The sequence below is a fragment of the Zasmidium cellare genome (genome assembly GCF_010093935.1).
Source record: "Zasmidium cellare ATCC 36951 unplaced genomic scaffold M409scaffold_15, whole genome shotgun sequence".
Taxonomy (NCBI): Eukaryota; Fungi; Ascomycota; class Dothideomycetes; order Mycosphaerellales; family Mycosphaerellaceae; genus Zasmidium; species Zasmidium cellare.
This window is the reverse complement of record NW_022986959.1, coordinates 339,487-359,655: the sequence shown is the minus strand read 5'-3', so window position 1 is coordinate 359,655 and position 20,169 is coordinate 339,487. Positions and strand designations below refer to the sequence as shown.

General features: G+C 53.4%; 8 protein-coding genes across 8 annotated transcripts; 4 read left to right on the top strand and 4 right to left on the bottom strand.

The window, feature by feature from the left end:
• Positions 1–734: 734 nt before the first annotated feature.
• M409DRAFT_54060 (uncharacterized protein) lies at positions 735–2,192 on the bottom strand (the record flags this gene model as incomplete). Its single annotated transcript, XM_033812574.1, has 1 exon — positions 735–2,192. The coding sequence occupies one exon, from the start codon at positions 2,190–2,192 to the stop codon at positions 735–737; it is 1,458 nt and encodes a 485-aa protein (XP_033668351.1).
• A 1,738-nt stretch (positions 2,193–3,930) lies between these two features.
• Positions 3,931–4,709, bottom strand: M409DRAFT_54059 (uncharacterized protein; the record flags this gene model as incomplete). Its single annotated transcript, XM_033812573.1, has 2 exons — positions 3,931–4,470; positions 4,509–4,709. 2 exons carry the CDS (start codon positions 4,707–4,709, stop codon positions 3,931–3,933), a joined length of 741 nt encoding a protein of 246 aa, XP_033668350.1.
• Positions 4,710–5,675: 966 nt separating this feature from the next.
• M409DRAFT_54058 (uncharacterized protein) lies at positions 5,676–7,052 on the top strand (the record flags this gene model as incomplete). Its single annotated transcript, XM_033812572.1, has 2 exons — positions 5,676–5,812; positions 6,137–7,052. 2 exons carry the CDS (start codon positions 5,676–5,678, stop codon positions 7,050–7,052), a joined length of 1,053 nt encoding a protein of 350 aa, XP_033668349.1.
• A 745-nt stretch (positions 7,053–7,797) lies between these two features.
• On the top strand, positions 7,798–8,370 carry M409DRAFT_22267 (uncharacterized protein; the record flags this gene model as incomplete). Its single annotated transcript, XM_033806264.1, has 1 exon — positions 7,798–8,370. One exon carries the CDS (start codon positions 7,798–7,800, stop codon positions 8,368–8,370), a length of 573 nt encoding a protein of 190 aa, XP_033668348.1.
• A 1,381-nt stretch (positions 8,371–9,751) lies between these two features.
• Positions 9,752–10,390, bottom strand: M409DRAFT_22266 (uncharacterized protein; the record flags this gene model as incomplete). Its single annotated transcript, XM_033806263.1, has 1 exon — positions 9,752–10,390. One exon carries the CDS (start codon positions 10,388–10,390, stop codon positions 9,752–9,754), a length of 639 nt encoding a protein of 212 aa, XP_033668347.1.
• A 358-nt stretch (positions 10,391–10,748) lies between these two features.
• M409DRAFT_54055 (uncharacterized protein) lies at positions 10,749–11,646 on the top strand (the record flags this gene model as incomplete). The annotated part of the gene is made up of 3 exons (XM_033812571.1): positions 10,749–11,299; positions 11,362–11,447; positions 11,528–11,646. The coding sequence occupies 3 exons, from the start codon at positions 10,749–10,751 to the stop codon at positions 11,644–11,646; spliced, it is 756 nt and encodes a 251-aa protein (XP_033668346.1).
• Positions 11,647–12,278: 632 nt separating this feature from the next.
• M409DRAFT_22264 (uncharacterized protein) lies at positions 12,279–13,174 on the bottom strand (the record flags this gene model as incomplete). Its single annotated transcript, XM_033806262.1, has 3 exons — positions 12,279–12,344; positions 12,404–13,087; positions 13,139–13,174. The coding sequence occupies 3 exons, from the start codon at positions 13,172–13,174 to the stop codon at positions 12,279–12,281; spliced, it is 786 nt and encodes a 261-aa protein (XP_033668345.1).
• A 5,389-nt stretch (positions 13,175–18,563) lies between these two features.
• M409DRAFT_54053 (uncharacterized protein) lies at positions 18,564–19,784 on the top strand (the record flags this gene model as incomplete). The annotated part of the gene is made up of 2 exons (XM_033812570.1): positions 18,564–18,616; positions 18,716–19,784. The coding sequence occupies 2 exons, from the start codon at positions 18,564–18,566 to the stop codon at positions 19,782–19,784; spliced, it is 1,122 nt and encodes a 373-aa protein (XP_033668344.1).
• Positions 19,785–20,169: the final 385 nt, after the last annotated feature.

Genomic DNA, 20,169 nt, shown 5'->3' with positions numbered 1-20,169 from the left:
AGAAGAGTTAAAAGTTAAGCGTGTCGCGAGAAATTAAAAGAAAACGCGAAAGTGTCGCGGATCCGTACGCAGCTTCACCGTCTGCGCAGCTTCCCCATCAAGTACGTTACTCGCGATACTAACTTTTGGACACACTCTTACGTTTCCTGATTCCCGAACTCCGGGAAGAAAGTCTCTGGGTAGGATCCTACGATCTCTTAGAAGCGTTGAAGTATGATTAGATTCATCAAACTGTCAATTGAACAACTGGACATGAGAAAATACAGTATGGGAAGGGCATTCATTCAATTACAAGAAACTCGCAGAGCCATCATCTTATGCACTGTACGTGGATTCAATGAGCTCGACTGTCTACCCACTTCCCTTCCCGAAAGAATGAGAATGCCACTTATCGATGCCATGTTCTCTGAGTCCTATCCATCTTCTGTAAGCGTGCCAACCCTGGAGTGACGTCTTGTCTTGGCGACTGTCGTGCTTTCCTGTCGTCCAGGTTATGCGCACGAGGTAAGAGGAGAATGTAATGAGGGATTAAGAGTTGAATCAAACAATCAGACTGAGACCGGCGTTGCTCTCGGCTTGAACAACAGCCATGGAACTGGCTGAGCTGTAGCTGACATTGCTTTGGGGCAAGCTCCACTTCTCTTCCATGGCTGTTTTGTTTTCGTTTCAATCGTTGACTGCTTGCATTAACCCATTCGTTCCTCCGACATGGAGATTCAATCTTCGATGAACCTCTAGCACAAGGTCTTCGTCATCGTGACTGTCTCAACCGTGCACGCAATCCTCTTGTCAAGCTTGTCCGTGGCCCATAAACTCAAACCTTGGCCGCCAATCTCCTTCATCAAATCGTTGGTCCTCGGGGGCAGCTCGAAGAGGTACCCCTGCAGCACGGTATTGACCTGACGAGCACGAGCGAGGATCTGGCCAACCTTAGCTGCAGAGCAAGACAGTGTGGCCTTTGCAGTCTTGTTGACGGTGATCTCACCACGCGGCGTCTCGTAGCTCCGCTCATCCCAGTAGATCACCTTGAGCTGAACTTGCATGCCGGCGTCGATGGGGTACAGTCTCGTCCAGGATCCGGTGGGGGCTGCGGCCCAACCAGGGTTGAAACGAGGGTTATTGAATGTGACTTCGAAAGCCAGCTCTTTGCCAGGCTCGCAGATGACACGAGCGAGCTGCACTCCCCTGGCGCCTTTGAAGGTGTACGTAAGATGCCATTGGTCGTTACGGGCGCGGACGACGGGTCCGAAAAGCAGTGGGTTGATGTTGAAGATGAGCGGAGGCTTGCGAGGGGCGGGCGGAACAGCGGAATTCGCGCTTGGCGCGGCTGTTGTGTTGTGACTCGGTCCGGTGAGGTTGCCGTTGGCAGGAGGAATAGCTGTGCTGTTCGCGCCGTTGCCGTTGCCAGCGAAGGCTGGGCTGTGGGCACGATACACAATTACTCCAGGCATTGTGATTTCGACCTCTTCGCACGTCTTGAGCTTGAGCTTCTTTGAGTTGTCATAGCAGTTCTTGAATGTCTGGCAGGTTGCGAGGCATAGCAGGAGATCGCCAGGCGACAGGAAGTCCAGGATATGTTCCAGGATCTCGGTGGTGCCAAACCCACGCTCTGTTGCCGGTGCTAGCTCTTCTTCTTCTCCCTCAGGGTTTTCCATCTCATCGTGCTCTCGCTTTCGACCGCGCGGCCTCGGTGGTTGACCTTGTTCTTCTTTGATCATGTCCTTGAGCAAATTCATGATGCCTACTGCATATCCTCGAGTCGCCATCCCATCTCCCTTCGTGCCTCCGATCTTTTGCTTTCCCTTCTCCACCTCAACATCCTTCTCCTTTCCACTGCTCTTCACGCTCAAAGACTCGAACGACTCCATCATTTCTTGCAACGTGCTATTCGAGCTCGGAGGGTGGGAATCGCGGAGGATGTCGGTCTGAGGCGCTTCAAAGCCCGTACGCTCGAGTGGAAGCAGACCAGGTTCGGTGCGTTTAGGCAGCGATGGTCCGAGTCGGGCTTGATTGCTGAGCTTGGAACAGTGCGGTTTTGAGCGCTCGGAACGGGAAATGAAGGAGCTTTTGGGGCGCTTCGTGCACCGGGTTCTATTCGAAGGGTTGGGATCGTGGGGGAAAAAAGGACCGGGTGGAGGCATCTTGTTGGTGTTCGTTGGCGCGGTGTCGTCGCCGAGGTGCGGATGCGCCATGTTGTTGCGCTGCAGTGAGTGAGGGTGCACTGCGGTGATGGATTTCTTGTCGCCGGTGTGGTGTTGCGACAACTGTTGTGGTAGGTTCGGCGCTGGAACACGAAGCGCGAGGTGGCGAAGCGGAGCTTGGATTTGGAAGGTTAAGCGAGCATTCACTTCGCTACTGCCGAATTCGGAAGTGACTCGCCTTCCCAACCAGCAGGCCGCTCCGCGATCGGAATATGACCACGAACTTCGTCTGCTCTGAGAAGGGACATGTTCATATAGCTAACCAACCTTTGCAGTACAATTGCTAGCAATGTCAACCCCCGTCGACTCAACAACACCACGCCTGCAAAGCGCTGCTGCTACAATTTTATAATTTCCAACATCTGGTGTGCTGGGAGTAACTATCCTGTAGATCCAGCGTTCTTGTCGCTATTTGTTCACGCGCTTGAGAATTGCCGGATAACGGTCATCGTCTCACACGTCAAGTTTCTGGATAGCGTAGGTAACGTCGTTTCCTCCCACGTCTGCGCCATATACCGCCCAGTTGAGAGACAAGTCTCACGGGTCGTCGTAGAGCGTATGGTGAAGGAGCGTTAAATGAATAAGCACCAGGGTTGTGAGAGTCGAAAGGAGCTGCCGAGCAGGCGAAAGCAACAAACATGTGAGATTGTGTTACTCCATGAAGTCTATCACTGACTCGCAATAAGATTCATTACCTCCCTCTATCCCTTGCTCGCCAACGTGAAGATTAGTGTTTCTCAACGCCATTTCTGCACTATTTGTTTCAGTCGATGCTTCCGTGGACCCCATGAAGTTTGTTATCTCTTTTCTCACACGTTTGCATGGCATTATAACAGAGAGAGGGCTCTACTTGGGGTTGAATATAGCCGCTCTCAGGCGCCACACAACAGACATAGATCACGGTAAGACCGAGACAGGGAACGCCGGTCGATCTTAGTCCGCGTACACCGAGCAGCACACATGAGGAACGGTACACTGGGCAGAGAAGCTTGAACCTTCGCTTCACTTCACATCCCTCCATTCCCGGCCTAGGGTCTCGGATTGCTTCAAGATCTGTATGGAAGATCAACGACGAGCACGGTCCGGTCTGTTGGGTGCCAAGCTGTTGTGTGGGGCAGTTTTTGAAGTTCTTGTCAAATCACATACCACTCCTCAGTTTATCTGTCTTGGGCAGCAAGCCCTGATGGTACCTCGCAAGCATACTGCGTCGGGAGCCGCTGCAGATAGCACATTGACTACTTCGGGCTTCAGTCCCCATCCTTCCTATCACAGGCATGGAGATTGGTGCCGGTCCCATTCGTGACCTTGCACACGGTGAGTCTTTTTTATCAAAGGCCGTAAGACCCGTACATTTCTTGATGTTGTTCCAGTCGAGCGCCTTGAAGCTGCTTCCTCGGGGGATAGAACAGGAGGTCTTGAATGCTGAGCATAGACGTCTGACAGGAGCACCACAAGATAGGATGTTGCTCTGGCCTTGTCGACAGGGTCTCGACTTGACTCGTTGATCAACCACTGAGTGTACTATCTCGCTGGTAGGTGAGATGTTGGTGGTCCTGCTGTCGTTGCCCAGAAGGTGTAACATATTGCCCTGTAGCGAGGCCGGCGAATCGATTGTCAAGACTCCGCTCGTGATCTCCTACTATGTCTACCTCCCCCTTCCTACTGATGGCCATGCTCTTGCCGTCTCGAGATAGTTATTCTGTACTTCCATCGCTTTGTCACATCCTCTTCATTCCCCAGTTGACAACCCTCCAAAAACATCAGCCTCTTCCTCCGTAAGGACAAACTTGTCCGGCATGTGCATCCAACTCTCTCTCCATAGCATATGCTCCCTCGTCGCTGGGTCTGCAGCATTCGAGCGGGCACACTGCACTTGCAGCATCGCTTTCTTGAGGTGTTGCACGATATGCTTCGCCTTGATACCCTCCCCGTTGCGAATGAACATCAACTTCGTATGCTTCGTGCCACTGGATGGTGTTTCAACCATTGCGAACAGATCAATCTGCTTGATGGGAGGCTGGGTCAGGTACATGTCGAATGCTTTGTGCTGCGGCTTCAGGCTCATGGGATCGAAGCGAAGGTCGAGAATGGCGTTGAGGCGTCCTTGGCGAATGTTGACCTTCCAAGCCCGGTGTGGTGAGACCTGCCAGTGCTCCTTCATCTTGTCGAGAGATCTGGAGAACAGAGCTCCATTCATGATGAGCAGTACTGGCGTAAGCTCCGTAAAGTTCTCCTTCTCTTCCTCCAGTCCGATCAATGCACTTCGTGGCTTGACGATCCCGGTACGGCAGTGAACTACCAGTCTACCGAGGTATCACTGATGGAAGCCATATAGTCGTCTTGAGCCGGAAACATGGAAAGCTTGCCCTGAGCAGGCCGCGAGCCGTCAATGTTAGCCCGCCACTGCTTGCAAACGGTGCGGCAGGCGGGGACGTCGCGGGCGTGAACTTGGATGGCGATATTTTCGAACAGCTCGACCACAGCAAAGGCTCTCTCCACGGTTGACATGATGGACGGAGGGTCTGTTCAGGAGTCGAAACGCTTGGTCGGTGATAGTGTTGGTGGGATGTTGCGCTGCTCTAGGGGGATTTCGAGAATTTGTGAGAACTTTGAGGAGGCGCGCACAGACCGATGCCGTGGGAAACAGTCGATCCAAAGTTCACTCGCGAACGAACATCCCATCCTCCGTTCACATATAAGACTTTACACGACTGTCTCCCATTCGCAGCGCCTTTTTCACATTGTTCTCAGGGGTTACGGGTCCTTCCTAAAGACCGCTCCCAACACTAGGCTTGGAGTCGCCCAAGGCATCGGAGTCCAGCTCCAAGAACTGAATTTGTACGGAGTTGACTGGGTCGCGAAACCAACCGCAGACCCTATGGACGATCGAACGAGGGTCAGGCCGACCCCGAACTATATGCTTAGCTATAGCTTCTATGAGTGCATGGCCCTAGACATAATCGTTGACCTCAACTCGATCTGTACTCTTCCCGTCAGTGCGAACCGGCGATGCGACCCATCGCCCAGCGGACCGTGCTTCGGTATATGGTGAGCCCTTGTATCTCAACCCCTTGAAGATGGTTGAGAAGAAAATTCTATGTGAAGCAGCGAGGTGTCAGAGAAGGCTCGCGTGGGCTGAGGTAGTCGCACACAAGCTGCCGAAGGTCGCCAGTTGTTACTTCGCGGACGTCGTAACATCCTTGACTGCTATGTTCGCGAGCATCTGCAACATGATTGGAAGCCAAACATCGGTCGAGTTATGAGGAGATGGGAAGACTGGGTAGAAGTACCGTTATTTGCAGATGCTGGCGGTTGAGAGCTCCGGGGCGTGGATGTCTGCGTCAATGTTGCTTCTGCTCATATCGTATCGTGATTCATGTCTTCATAATCGGCCCTACAAAACGGCAAAGTCTCTACGGAGAGCCTTTTGCCTCGCGCTTCCAACTTTCAAGTGTCAGCCTACTTTGGGTACCCATGGTCCGTCCAGCTTGCCTCCTCTCGCACTGTTGGACTTGGTATGGAGCACAACAAACCATGAATTGGCTTTTGGCTGGGAAATATGCCAAACAATTTAGGGGACAAGACAAAGCATGTCCGTTCCGCCATGCCCCGTAAGTGGATCTTCCAGCACGGCATCCCTAGGGCAAAGAGTATGAGACGGGGTTTCGTTTGCTGGAGCAGACATATGAAGGAATGGATTCTATCTCATGTGAAGCTGAGTCTTGATACTGTCACGGCACGTTGCGCTATACACACCTCACGACACAATATACTCGACACGTGCTATATGCGGTCTCCAGGTTGTGATCAGAGGCGGCAGCAAATATTCACCTGTTGGCACTTCTCCGCTGACACCACGTGATGTCGCGACTTAACTTCCTTTTCTAGACTCCGGACTTTCGTTTCCGCTCTCCTCTCTACCACAACCTCGACAGAACCTCCAGCTCCGCTTGCCACCCGCACCGTCCGCCTGTCGAAGTCACAGCAGCAAGTCGCAAAAGACTCCATCTCGCCATCTGCAAGAACCACGACGCCTTCATTACAGTCACGATGCCATCAGTTGCTCCAGTCCGCGGTGTGATCGTCGCCTGCAGAGCCAATGTCACCGGCGCCAATGATCAGCCCACTCCGTATGTCAGAGGCGTCGAGCTGGGCACCGCCACGCACTTGGAGCCCGTTGTTGTGAGCGCTCACAGCTTCAACAACGACAACTGGATCTCATCGGACGTCTCCTGGCGCATGGGCATGCTGCTGAAGATCAAGAAGGCCACAAGCAACAACCTCCCGCCGGGCCACAACACCTACTCGCGCGTGGTGAATGCACTCTTCGCAAATGCCGACACTTCCAGCGACGACTTCGGCAAGTACATGGCACCGCCACTCTTCGGTGCTGCGGTCGTCGTTCGCGAGAATGGGAAGGATCTGGGCAAGGACATTGAGATTCTCCTCCAACTCGTGGGCAAGTACATCTGTGGCCTTCTTCAGAGCTACGGCGAGCACTTCAAAGAGTCGACTCGCAAGGATGTTGATCGATTCTTCGAGCCTCGCCTGTTCGGCACATACTGGCGGCTCTTCTCGATGCAAAATGCTGCCAAGGCAACAGACCCATCTGAGAAGGCCTACTGGACGGCTCTTCGAGCTCCAATCCCGAGTCCGAACAAGAAAGAGGCATGTGCAAAGTGTGGCACGAAGGGCAGCGACACCAACAAGCTGCTGAAGTGTGGTGCATGCAAGGCCGCTGAGTACTGCTCAAAGGAGTGCCAGAAGGAGGACTGGAAAGACCATAAGAAGTACTGCGTTGGTATGCAGCTGCTCGACACCATGCCAAGCATCTTGCGTCCATCTTCCTAAGTCTTCGCAAGAGAGGTAAGATCCCACCACAGTCAACACGTGCCGCATCAACTGGCTAATCAATGATAGAGTAGAACAAGGGAGAACAGGGGGAGAGAGCTTTGGTGAGACGACGGAGGAGATACATCAGGATCGATCGGTCAGCATCCTTCATAGCAACGTCCACGCTTGACGGCCTATCGATTCATTCCTTCCATCCAAGCACCCAGAGCAGGTGCGGCAAGGTGTCTATACACAGATGGCCGAGCCTTCACTCACAGCTGAAGATATCGTCTCCGTGCAGACTCCTGAACGAAGCCATCCATGTGCCAAGCCGTCACATTTGCACAGCATACCTGCTATCAGAACGCAATGGTCCCCACACATGATGCCTTTCTCTCACGTCGATTCCTGTGTTCCTTTTAATCTTCCTGTCTTTTCTTCAATCTTCTCGCTGACCTCGATCGCCGGCCCTCTCGTAGTTCATATCCTCCTCCTCCACCCATGGAAGAGCAAGTTCTTGCGTCTTCCAGAACAGCGGCATTCTTCCAACCTCACGGAACTGGAAGTATCTTGAATGGACGCTGAGTGACACTTCGTTAACTTGGTGAACGAGTCTTACTCACCAGAACGTGCGATCATATTCTTCCTGTTTGCTGTATAGCGTCCGCACGTTCTAGCATCCTGCCCTCTCGTACATATTGCCCATCGTCCCTGACGATAATGTTCGTCTACCAGAGCCACTCGCCTGCCCTCCCTGGCCGTTATGACATCCAACGACCTAATCCGATGCCACACATTGACGCTCTACAGCAAAGACATGATTCCAACTGTCGTTGACAGCACCGAACTCAACACCAACGACCCCAACAACCCCTGGTACACCTGCCCCATCTCTGCTTCGCTCGACGTCCCTCTCAAATTCAGAATCCAACCCGGCGCCAACCACAGCTCCTACCACGCCCGAAAGCTGGGCTGCCGCACCGTCAACGCCATCGCCAAACATCTCTCCCTCGACACGGACCTCAACTCACCCACCTTCGGCACCTGCATCGATCCACCCATCACAGAAGACATCCTTGTTGCCCGCGTGGACAGCGAAGACCTCAACTTCCAACTCCTGCATGGCGTGCTTGAGTATGTCAAACTCGCAGTGTACATGGCGATGTCGGACTTCGTGTCGGTGCTGGAGGGGTATCAGACGTATCCCGGTGCGTGTCGGGCCGTTCGATTTCAGTTTTCAGAGGCCTGGGCGAAGCGGAGCTGGGAGTTGCCGAAGGGGGTGCAGTGGAGAGTAGGGCGGGGAGACAGGATGCTCGGGCGGAATCCGTTTGCTTGAGGTTGGAAAGAATAGAGGGAGAACCCTCCAGCGATCGGTGGGAGCAGGCGAAGAAGTCGAACGGTCGGTGGGAAAGGAATTGGGGTCGATCGCAGCAAGAAGAAACCATCAATGCGCGTCATATTTGCTTCATCGTCTCAAGGTTCTTCACGTCGTCTCTAACATTGATTTGAGACCTTCCGTGACGTCCAAAGTTCCACGCAATATTGTGAAGCAGCCGTGTTGAGACTCCAGCCCCTGGCCTAGATCCTCCTGTTTGTCCTTTTCTCTGGCCTGCAACGAAGACTTCACAACATTCATCCCGTACCTTCGTGGGGAGGGCTTGGGGATTGATGTCTTCCTTCCACAGTACAGGGAAAGACAAACAACGCTTGGCTGGGAAGATCGCCGCCTTGTCCTCTTTGCGTCCAAGACCAGCCACAACAGGCCTTCAACGGTACCAACAGCATCCTTGCTCTTTGTTAAAGTTCGTTTCTTGCACAGCTGGGTACACTCAGTGAATAGAGCTCAGGTTGTGTCTCCAACTCCAGCTTCATAAGGTCCAGAAAGGGTTCTCCATTGTTGAACGTGGTGTCTTGAGCAAGTTTCATTCTCAGCAGCATGCCGGCATATGAACGCGGCTCTAGACGCAATCTATATCCCAAACAAAATCAATCGTGATGCTGGAACTTGATCGACTGACTCGCAGCTATGGGCATGCATTCGAGAGACAACACAAAGACCAATTTTCAAAATAGTCGTTGTTGCTGTGGCAAGAATGAGGTTACAACCGGAAACCCCTTCTTTCTGATCAGGCTACAGCATATGAGGGTTTCTACGAGTGCTAACGATCGATCAGCAGCTCAGTCCTGCGTGAAGTAGTGGTTGGCTGTTGTATTTGAGAAGAGCATAGAGTTGACGTAAGTCAAGAAGAAGAGATTGAAGGGGCAAGGTTGGAAGGTAGGCCCTGAGAGAAGGTATGAGGTCAAGGGAAGAATGACTGGAGACAATGCGAATGAGACCACCACTGGGGCTTGGTCCCATCTCTATCCAGTGCAGCTCATAATCGAGTCCTGTTGACGAGCTTGCTGATCCAGCAAAACTCCAAGTCGTACCGCTCGTCTCATAACGCACAGTCTGCTCCTTTTCCTGTGTCTTATGACAGTCCGAGCTTGTCGAAGTCTCGAATTCTGGAGCATCACTCTGCACTCTTTCTGCCAGACTGCAGAGCCCCCCTGAGATGAGAGATGAGAGTTCATGATCGGTGCAGCAAAGTTGCTTTTGATGCGCAAGTGACTGCACGGTATCTCACCGTTTCTCCCTTCAACCCCCCACGAGTCAGCACCACGTTCCGAGAGCCCATATATCATGCTATACTGACCCCTCAACGGACACTCCGCACTCAAGCGTGAATGATGGGTTCCTTGACGAACAGGTTACTGGCCCGCTTCTCGTCCAGATCCAACACATCAGACCACTCGAGGAACTCCCTGATGGTCGTCTCTGGCTTGATCTCCCCGCTCATTTTCGGAACGCTCCGGATGCACATGTCCATCCAAGTACGCACTCGAGGGTGGTCGATGCGCATGTTGAGGATCTTCTTGGACGTGATGCGAGGTCGCCCGAAGGAGGCATCTCTCGCGAGTTGCCAGCGGATGCGGACAATGCCGGTGACGGGGTTGTAAGATGGGGAGTCAGTGCTGCTCGTCCACCAGCAGCCGAACAACTCGCCGTAGCTGATCCTCAGATTGACGACTTGCATGGCGAAGATGGGGTTGATGCAGGTAACGAAAGGAGACGGCTGGCCGTAGAATAGGTTGCGCTTGCTGAAGACGGTTTTCATGACGCGCTTGTCATCGGCGAAGGGGAAGAATGGCATGAAGCGGAAAGAGGGTGAGGTCTTGATAGCGTCGCGAAACTGGCGGCAGACGGCTTTGCAGCGGGCGATATCGCGGATGTGAGGCAGTTGGAGAAGGACCTCTTCCAGGAGTTCGGCGGGCAATGGGAAGCCAAGTCGTGCTGTTGGTGGCGGCGCCGACATGTTGTCGTTGTCGCGTGGTATGCTGGCGTTGTTTGTTGATGTTGTTGGTGAGAAGGAGAGATCGACGTCGCCTGTTTCGCAGAGCAACGTCAAGTGGAGAGACGAACAGCTCAGGGCTTCAGAAGCGGAGTATTTTGGCGATGGATATGGGCCGTTTGTTGAAGGTCTGGAGGAGTGCAGACAGAAAAGACGAGCTCTTTGGATTTGACAAACGGCGCTGGGTCACATGCACGTCGTCACGGGGTCGACCTGGCAACCAACGGTGAATACCTGGCTCTTGCTCGACAGTGCGCAACTTGAAGGCGAGAAACTCATTGTGGCACTACTCCTACTGGCTCAAACTGAGTAACTCGCCAAAATGGATCCCTTGCCTGTATACAACCAGATTAACCGTCGGAGTGACCGCCCTCCAGGTTATGTTGACAACGAGCGAGAGGAACGCCGCCCAAAGGAAGATCCTCGACCACGCGTGATCTCATTCCCCGTCGAACTGGAACTCAACTATCGCACAAGAGGCCATTGGGGCGCCCTGGCAGAACGCCACAGCGAGCGCGCCAACCTCGACTTCACGACCTCCTTCGAGGACATCCAGCAACAGCTCCGTAGCAAGCACCTTCAGCATACTCCATCATCAGCTCAGAACCGGAGCTTTACCTGGACCACTTGGCTCAAGTACGCGAATGGACAGCGTCGCCAAGTTCGCGAAGACAACTGGGACTATGTGCTTGGAGAGATCATGGCGTTGGGATCCGCCCGGGAAGGTCGTGACCCTCGGCGGGGCGACTTTCCGACGGCGCTCGTGACACAGTCGAATAAGATGAGCGAGGAGATCTGGGAGCAGTTGCGGCATGGTATAGCGAGGGATGAGGGGCGATGGGGAGTGGAAGGCTGGAAGGGGTACATGCTGCTGTGAGTGACCGAGTGATATCGAGTGGATCGAAGCAGTTCTCTAACAAAAATACCGACCACAGGCGCGGGTACTGGTTCAAAGATCTCCGCCATCAGCAGAACCGGAAAGATCGCCAGGAGCGCAAGGAAGGCCAGCAGCGTAAAGACAGTGAGCAAGGCCAGCAGAGGCGAGGGGTGAGAGGCAGGCTTGCGAATATTCTTCATCCCCATCGTTGATCGCGTGGCTAGGTCTGGGAACGACCTCTGCAAGTCGTGGGCTTGCCCCGTATGGTCTGAAAAGAATAGGCGTCCAAAAAGTTGAGGACGAAAGATCTGTAGCTTTTCTCACAGTACACACGAGTCTCTGACCAACCGGTACTTCTTGAATGCCATAGCCCTCCTACGTTCATTCAGAGAAACAGCATTGAAAGAGTCCCAGTCAGTCGATCTCGTCCTCCATGGCAGGGCTCGAGGAAGCCATTGTTTTGACCTACGAATACCTCGCTCAGAGCTTCCCTCCAGGCCTCTTCTTGACTTTCTAGCCTGGCTGCTCAACAATCTTTCTCTGTCCGCAAAGGCCATACACATCTACAGTCCACATAAAAGTCATTGTGACACTTGCAATGCTTCGACCCATGCTCTGCATCCGGGGTCTTGCTTGCATCGTTCACTGCATGGCACAGTCCTCCTTTTCACAAGCAAATGGAGCAACGCGTCTGGGGGAATGGGCTCGGGCTATGGGGCCCGCTGCTTCAGCACAGAGTAAAAGACGGCATGATGGCCATGAACGTAGATCTGCTGTCAGCATTCTCAAGCGTCCATTGTCTCGAGGTACAAAGAAGTGAACTTCAGCCGCGAGGGCCTCGTTTAGGCTCCATTATTGGTGTTAGGGGAAACAAAGAACTCTTCGTCCATTCAAGCAACATCCGTAGTTCATACAAAACTTTTCGTGTTGTAGGTATTTCTCCTTCAATCCATGGGAATCTTTCGACAGGGAGTCTCACTTTCGTAATCTTGCTCCTCCTGGAGCATCCTCAGGCACCCACACAACCCATCCCAGTCCAGCCTGCCCATGCATGAATACAAGACGCTGCTGAGCTCCTGGTCCAGTCCGGATATCTTGACCCGGAAACCCAAGTTGACGGTTCCGTTGGGCACATCTTTCCTTCTCTCTTGGCGATACTGAACCTCAAACTCTTCCACCCCGCGGTGAAGGTCGCCCCACGTCAACCCTGCTTGGTTGCAGATATGGTGCTCGACCGAGTCCTCCCCAGTCTCGGTCTCGATGTGGTGCGTCAGCTGCACTACGACAACAGGTGGCTGATGAAGCAACATCTTCTCCCAAGACTGGCCTCCGGTCCGCTGCTGGCGTGCGGTGTAGTGGTTGAGAGATTGGAACGTGCCGAGTTCGAAGAAGACAGCAATCTCGCTCTCATCCATCTGTCCGATGATCCAGGCTCCGACGTTGGTCGTCTTGTCCTTGCCCACGATCGCATGCTTCGGGTCGCCCCAGATCCGCCACATACCAGCCGCTGGGTTAAGTCTGAGGTTGGTGGTGTATAGCTGGAAGTTCTCTTCATTCTCGCTTTCGCTCAACACCGGTCGGATTGGCCTCGCTGAAGGCTGCAGGAACAGCTTCATTTGCCGGGCCGGCGATTTGGAATTGTTGTCGCGCCAGTTCGAGTTGACGCGCTGCAGAACGAATAGCTGTTTCATTGAAACGTGCAGCAGTATCATCTCCAGCATCTGTGGCACGGCAAACACTGGCTGAGACGCGGCGTGACGCTTCGCCGCTCGTGTTCGTCGCTGCTGTCAGATTGTTAGCTTTCATGTCGCGAAGGGTTGCATACAAGAACATACAGCTGGCGGATCATCTTGAGCTTTGCGTTTGGTCATGTTGGTGGCTGCGGTCGAGAGGGAAAGGTGACGGTGGTGTCAGGTGTGTTGTTGGTGTCTGTGAAGTCGAAGCTTGTGGTGTGCGATGGCGGTGGGTTTGAAGGAGAGATTCTGGAAAGAGTCGCAACTTTGCCGAGCGCTGGAACGTCGAAGCCACGCAGCCGTAAAACCAGCACGCGAGATTTTATGTGCCCGGGGAAAGATTTGGACTGACGGGTTTTTAGGGGGTTTCGAGGACATAATGCAGGATATGGAGTTCCATTAATTGTACAAGAGTATAACTTTTTACGGTCAAGATATAATCGATAATTGAAATTGATGAAGGATGGAGAGGCACTCAAGAATACAGCTTGGGCTTCTTATGCGAGCTATCTTTTGATTGCTATGCCAAACTAACAATGACGTATGTCTGAGCTCAGCATGAACAGAAAGGACAGAAGCTAGATCGATGGACGATCCAGACACGTGGTGGAAGAAGGCAGAGGTGTTTTCTCCCGTCCGCAAGGAGCAATCTAACCTGGCTTTGATTACATGGCCCAACCTGGCCTGGCTAGTTTGAACTCACTGCTCGCGGCGTGGGAGAAGTAAAGACGAAACAGTGGGAGAGCGGGAGTCTTTACGACGATTTGAGAACCGACTGCGCGCCCTTTGCATCGGTTCTCCTGCTCACCTACGTGTTCCTCTGCTGGTGTATTCGAAGTGCGAAGAACCCGGAGTATGAGACCTTGCGATCGTCTTTATGAACGCTGCCCGTCAATCTACGCCGTCTGCTGTGGCTGTTACGTCGACGCGTTCGTTCGCGCTTTTCAACGTTGCTGAAGACGTTACCAGCACTGGCCCGATGAGGCGTTGGTATCGTTCGATGTTCTCAGGATTCGGCGTCTTCCCAGTGGTGACGACCAACCTCGTAGCTGTGGTAGTGACGAAGATCGGGGTGTTTTTCATCTATCTCACTAGGCAATATGTTCTCGCAGCATATTTAGTGAGCACGAATACCTACTTGCAACAGGCCCAGGTCAATATCGCTGTCATAGCTGGATGGAGGTGGTGGCAGAACGAAACCCCTCTCATGTCACCACCCTCACCGCCCTCGGCTAACGCTCGGCGGCGCGGAGCGAAAGATGTGAGCTTTCATAAACGTTTTGAACGCGTGTCTTTCACATTGAAAAAGGTCCGGTGCTGCAGTGGTAGCACACTCGACTCTCGAAGCGGCAGCAACATGAGGCGGCGCATGTTCGGGGAGGTGGCGGCACCCCGGGTCGATGGGATTCCCACGGCAGCTGACCGAGGTGTTGAGAGACCACGGTTCGAATCTGTGTTGGACCAATTCTTTTTTGGAGTTTTTTCGCTTCTGCAAACGTTCGCGTCGTGTAGGAATAGCGCAGCGGCGAATCGGTGTTGGCTCTTGCGACGGGATGCTTTCTTTTTGATCCAGCATTCGTATTTTGAAAGGCGATGAGTACAATAAGAATGTAGCACACGCACATCAAGCGCTAATGTTTAATGAGCATCTACGACGGCTCCTTGATCAATCTAACGACTTCCTCTTGGCCGAATCGCGATCGTTTCAGAAGAACTGTTCAAAAGGCACCTGCGCGCATTGCATACAATCAACCTGCGCGATATGCTTGGTTGCTGAACAACATAAAAAAGTCGATAATGAGAGACTATCAATTTTCGCCCTTCCAGCTCGATGGTTGGACTGCCTTGCCAGCTGGACACCGCGCTTCGTCTCCTCCGCGTTCAGCCCCTCCTCGTCGAAAGTGTTCGGCTCATAACATGTTCCACAAACGTAATTGTGTGAAGATTGACTGAAGCAAGATATGCACACGCGGTACCCCGACGTGATACAGGTCTTCGCTTGCCTTGGCAGCATTGGAACGATGATCACGGGTGGAAAGAAACGGGTTCCAGGGCGTGCACATTCGACTCGATCCGCTCCATTGCGCGGGAGACGACACCCTCGTTGGCGTTGCCTGTCCCACTCGCCATCAAGCAGGGCCCCTCGACGTCAGTTGCCATGTCGTCTTTGAAGGTAGTGATTGCGTCCTTCACCCGCTTCAGAGCTACCGCCACCTCGGTGTTTGCAGTAGTCATGATGTCTCGTGGTAAGGTGGTGGTGTTGTCTGGCAAAGCGAATTTAAAGGCAGTTGGCCTTTGTAAGCTCTTTACCAACGGTCAGTGGCTCGTGCTCGGTGGCGGCGCGGACCAGGCGATCGCGTCGATGATTATTGGATATCGTTACTGCGCTGCCCAACGGCAAGTGAATCCCAGACCTGCCTACTTTCCGTGCGTTCCACCTCAATGCGGGCAAATGCCCGTCCGTACGTTCTGCTGTGCTTGTCGCTGGCATCTCAGTCTGCAGCCCCTCCGGCGTCGGCAGTGGTGGATGCTTCGCTGTCGTCTCACAAAGCGAGCTTGGCGATGTCTGGCTAGTTGTTGGTGCTGGTTGTAAGATTTTTTGAGTGTAGTTGATGTACGCGAAGGGTTTGCGTTCCGAGGGCGACCGTACAGCAGTGAGTGATCCGTCTGGAGGTGGGAACCCTGGTGTGTAAGTACGTGCCTCGAGGTTGGAAGTTCGGCTGCCATCTTCTCTCTTCTCCCGGTGGTGTTTCGTGAATCAATCATTCATGAACTATATCGTGGGACATGGAGCACGGCGGGTGAAGGCCTTGTGTATCGGCAAACTGCTCCAACACAGTGCTGCGAGGTGGAATGTACGTGCGTTGGTCTGGGACTATGGCTCATTGTTGAGCGAGCCAGCGGCGAGTGAAGGCAGACCTGCCGCCCCGGTAGCTCATCACCCTTGACGCTAGCTGAAGCGCGCTGACTTGCCCAAGAAAGAAGTGAGCCTACATAACATCACTTCACAAAGCAGCACCAATCAAAGTTCACAGGCTCGGTGGTCCAGTGGTTAAGACGCTCAACCTCAACAACATTCGTCACATGTGGCAGTTGCTCGCTTGGCGTCGTCGGCAATCGGCGGCAGCCTGGTCCTCTGGCAGGGGCCAGGTTGGAGGGGCTGGCACCCCTCCCCGAGTGGGGGATTGGCTCTCCACACGTTGGCGATGTCGAGGGGTTTGAGAGACCGCGGTTCGAATCCGTGTTGGGCCATAATTCCTTTTTTAAACTTTTTGCGTTTGCTTTTTTCGATAGCGCTCTTCGGCCCACACACCAGGGCACGCGTCATATTTCTTTTTGCTACTCTTTCGATTGAATACAACGATCCACATTCTGCTCCAGTATATGGGAAAGAGCGTAGGGAAGAGGGTTAGTACCAGCCATATTGATTGATTGGAATTAAGAGCGGTCGGTCGATCGATGGATGGATCGAAATTTTATGCTCCGCTGCAGCCCCATTTGCCTTGATGTAGCCAACGATCAATATCCCCCAATTGATTGAGACAATACTTTATAGCCTGAGCACCTGCTTTGCAACTGGAGGATATCTGCGATGGAGAGAACGTGAGGTCTGCCATGTCCTCATCTCTCGAGCGAGAAGGCCTGTCATCATCACGCCCAATTGGCTGGATAACCATCCTTCCATCATCCAGCACAGTTGAAAGGAAGCTAAACTACCATTACTCCTTATGCTCTCCAATATCTCTAAAGCGCGCATCATTTCTTGAAGAACCCATCCTGCCCCTGGGTATCTCGTGCAGTACAATGCTAATGCCGCAACCTCGAACAGCAGAAGCGCGTCGTGTATCTGCTCGTCTTTCTTGTCATCGAGCTTTGGTTCTTTAAGTTCTTCTTCCTGTTCTGGGCGGCGGCAGCGGCGACAAAGAGGTCAAGATGAGAGGGTTCGGGCTGTGCACGCTAGCGATGGGGCGCGCGATGGTAACGGTGGATAGTCTCGGTGAGCTCTTCGGGATACGTGATATGTTGTTGAAGGTGGGGTGGGGGTTCAGGCAGTTGACGGAGGTACGCTTGTTGTTGGTGCTGTCGTTATCAGGTGTACCGGACTGCTTCGTAGTGAGATACGGCCTTTCCGTTGCCTCCTTGGAGTGCGGGTCCACATTGTTCTGACTCACCCAACATTGACGACGTCCCGTGCGTGAGAACAGGCAGCGTTGGCCTGGCAGCTAATAGCCAAAATATCTGGCAAGGCCAGGGACGGACGACCATGCGGGGTGCGCGTGGTAGAGCAGCATCAGCGGAGGCGTTTGTTGCCGTGTCCTGGTAGCGTGCAGGCGATGTCGGGCTGTAAAGCGATGAGGCCGCAACTCGTCCTTGACAGCTGCTTATCCATACCGTACTGTTGCTCGTCCGCCGGCCCCGTTCGATTCCAGGCTCTTTCTCGCGCCGCGTCGCATCTTCTACGCAGTGCTCGGCGTTCTTGAACGCGTGTTTCTCAGCTCGGATCACGCAAAGAGAGGTCAGTGATAGTATTGGCGGGACTATGGGAAGACCTACCCTTCGCAAGTGCCCTGCCCCGCGAGGAGAGATAATTTTGAGGGTCATGGCGGTCAATTAGTCCCGCGGCGCTGCTTGAAAACGACCATCTCTTCTCGGCATGGGCGTTCGATAAATGGACGGAAGTGCGGTTAGTATGTCTATTAGCCAGCCGGCAAATGATAGACCAACGACATGCATCACTCAATTCGACTTACAGACCATCCATTGCACTTGAAGAAATGTACCCAATCGACCACCCACGCTCGCAAGGCAGACCGACACCTGGCAGTACCAGGTGGGCTCATCGCATAACGAAAACGCTTGTGTGATTGAAGAGGGCTGATTACTGTATACTTACGTCGCTTGTGCGACTTTGCCTCTAACGCCCATTCAGTTTAACGACGCCGGGACTGTGGAGAGGAAATGAGAGGAAGAAAAGATGAAATCAAGCGGAGTTTTGTGAGGGCGTTGGCCCGTGCATATTGCTCAGACTTTCGCACTAATGGCCGCTGTTTGGGAAGGAGCGCGGAGACGCTGATGGTCGACTTGATTCAAAAAGAATGAGATCAATACCCTTACTGCCGCCATCCGCGATCGGCTGGGATTGTTGCTGAAAGCGCTTCGTACAGTTGTTTGAACAATGCCGCAGCCTGCAGCAAGTAGAATATGCAGGCTATATGAAACGCATCTTTCCCCTGATCGAGCGTCAAGCAGCACTGCTATCTATCTTCTATATGCCGTTCTCGACATGTATACATGCGTCTTATTTGGAAACGATATCACGAAGAGAAGAGCGAACGGGTACTCAAAAGAGTTCGATCTGCAGAGCTCCTTCCGCTGAACGACCTTCACCTCTCAGGCAGAGATATATGAGAGTGCATTACATCAGCACGACCCTGCGCAGCAGCTGAGATGTAGGGACACTCTCTCAGCACATTAACCAGAACTCGTATCACGAAAAGTAGCAGAATGAAACATGCGGCAATCCAACATGGGACAGGCGAGAACAAATCTCGATCTGGCCTGCAGTGTTGCGGCCTTGGGGTACGTTGCCTGAACGTCGGAGCCGTCACATGCAAATTCACTTCTACCCGCGCGCTAGTGCATTTTGCCCGAGGCATGCCTGCCTCGATCTTGCAACAGAGACCACACGTCGTTTGCACCAGCTTCCGCAAAGCAACACGCCCACCGCTTCTGCTCTGCGGACTCCACCACAAGAGCAGCATCCGATCTCTCCTTGGTCGCCAGTTCGCACGCGCTTTTGACACCCACTCCACCAACTGCGAAGATGCCTCCAGGGAAGCGAGTTGCACCGCGAACTATGACTCACACGGAGCTGACCCCTCCCCGTCGCCGTAATCGCGTCGCCTCCGCATCGCGTCCGTACAAGTGCAATGTTGACGGAATCGGCTATGAGATGATGGCTTTCATTCAGGTCACCCAGCCAAAGAGCTCGGAAAGCTGTCGCAACTTCTGGGGCGGCGTCTCCATCACAAATACGGAGAGGACCGACTACGTCCTAGCCGAGATCGAAGCAATTGAGGTGGATCGCAGACATTTGAGATGCGCCAAGTCGACTGTTCCTCCGTGGGCCAAGGAACTTCTTCGCAAGCCAGAGAAATACGAAGGCCATCTCAAGGAGCACTCTGGGGATGGAGACGAGTTGAGCGACCTTCAAAAGGTACTTCAGATCCTCTACGGGCCACGGGGCCGGCCGAAACCTCACCTTCGCGAGAAGGATCGGCGCCAATTGCGCACCAACATGCTCCACTACATCAGCTCCTTCTGCGTGGAGCCCGAGTGGCGCGGCAAGCGCCTCGCTGAGCACGCTCTCCTTGCCTACATGAACGTGCTCGGTCAGTTCTTCAACTACGGCGGGCCCGTCATTCTGTCTCCCGCCCCCCTTCGCGATGAGACCGACTGGATGAGGCAGAACAAAAAGCCAGTCGATTCGTACGAGAAGAACATCCAGAAGATCGAGAAGACCTACCTCAGGGCCGACTTCGACAGCATCTTCGAGCCGACAGCCGGGAATGGGAACATCACCGTCATGATGCGCAGCAATACCGCCATTTCACTTCAGCCCAAGAAGCTGGAGAAGCAGAAGCCAGCCAACCCTTTCCTCAAGCAAGTGAAGGCAGGTCCATCTCAAAAGCCGCCAAAGGCCAAGCGCAAGGTGATCGGAGGTGCCAGACCGCCAAAGAGGGCATAGGGGTAGGTAGAGAGTCGCTACTATGCAGGGAAACTCAATGCTGACATACTGGGAGGTGATCTGAGCTACGTGGATACGACAGCCGTGGTTTGGCGATGTTTAGCGACTCTTGATGGCAACGGCGATGTTGGTAGCGGGGATGCGGAGTTCAAAGGGTGCCAATTCGAAGTGCAAGGCAGTGTGATACGGATGAACAAAGAGGGTTTGGGAAGAGCATTGAAAGACGCTGCCGCAATTGGAAGACCCGTCAAGATCAATGCTCTTGAGGCTCTCTTTGTCAAAGAACCTCCGCATGGGGGTCATTGGGCAGCCCAAGTGCGCAGCGCTGCTTCGGTGTCGGTAGGAAGAATCGGATGAAAAGAACTCAACATTGCCGGGACCCATG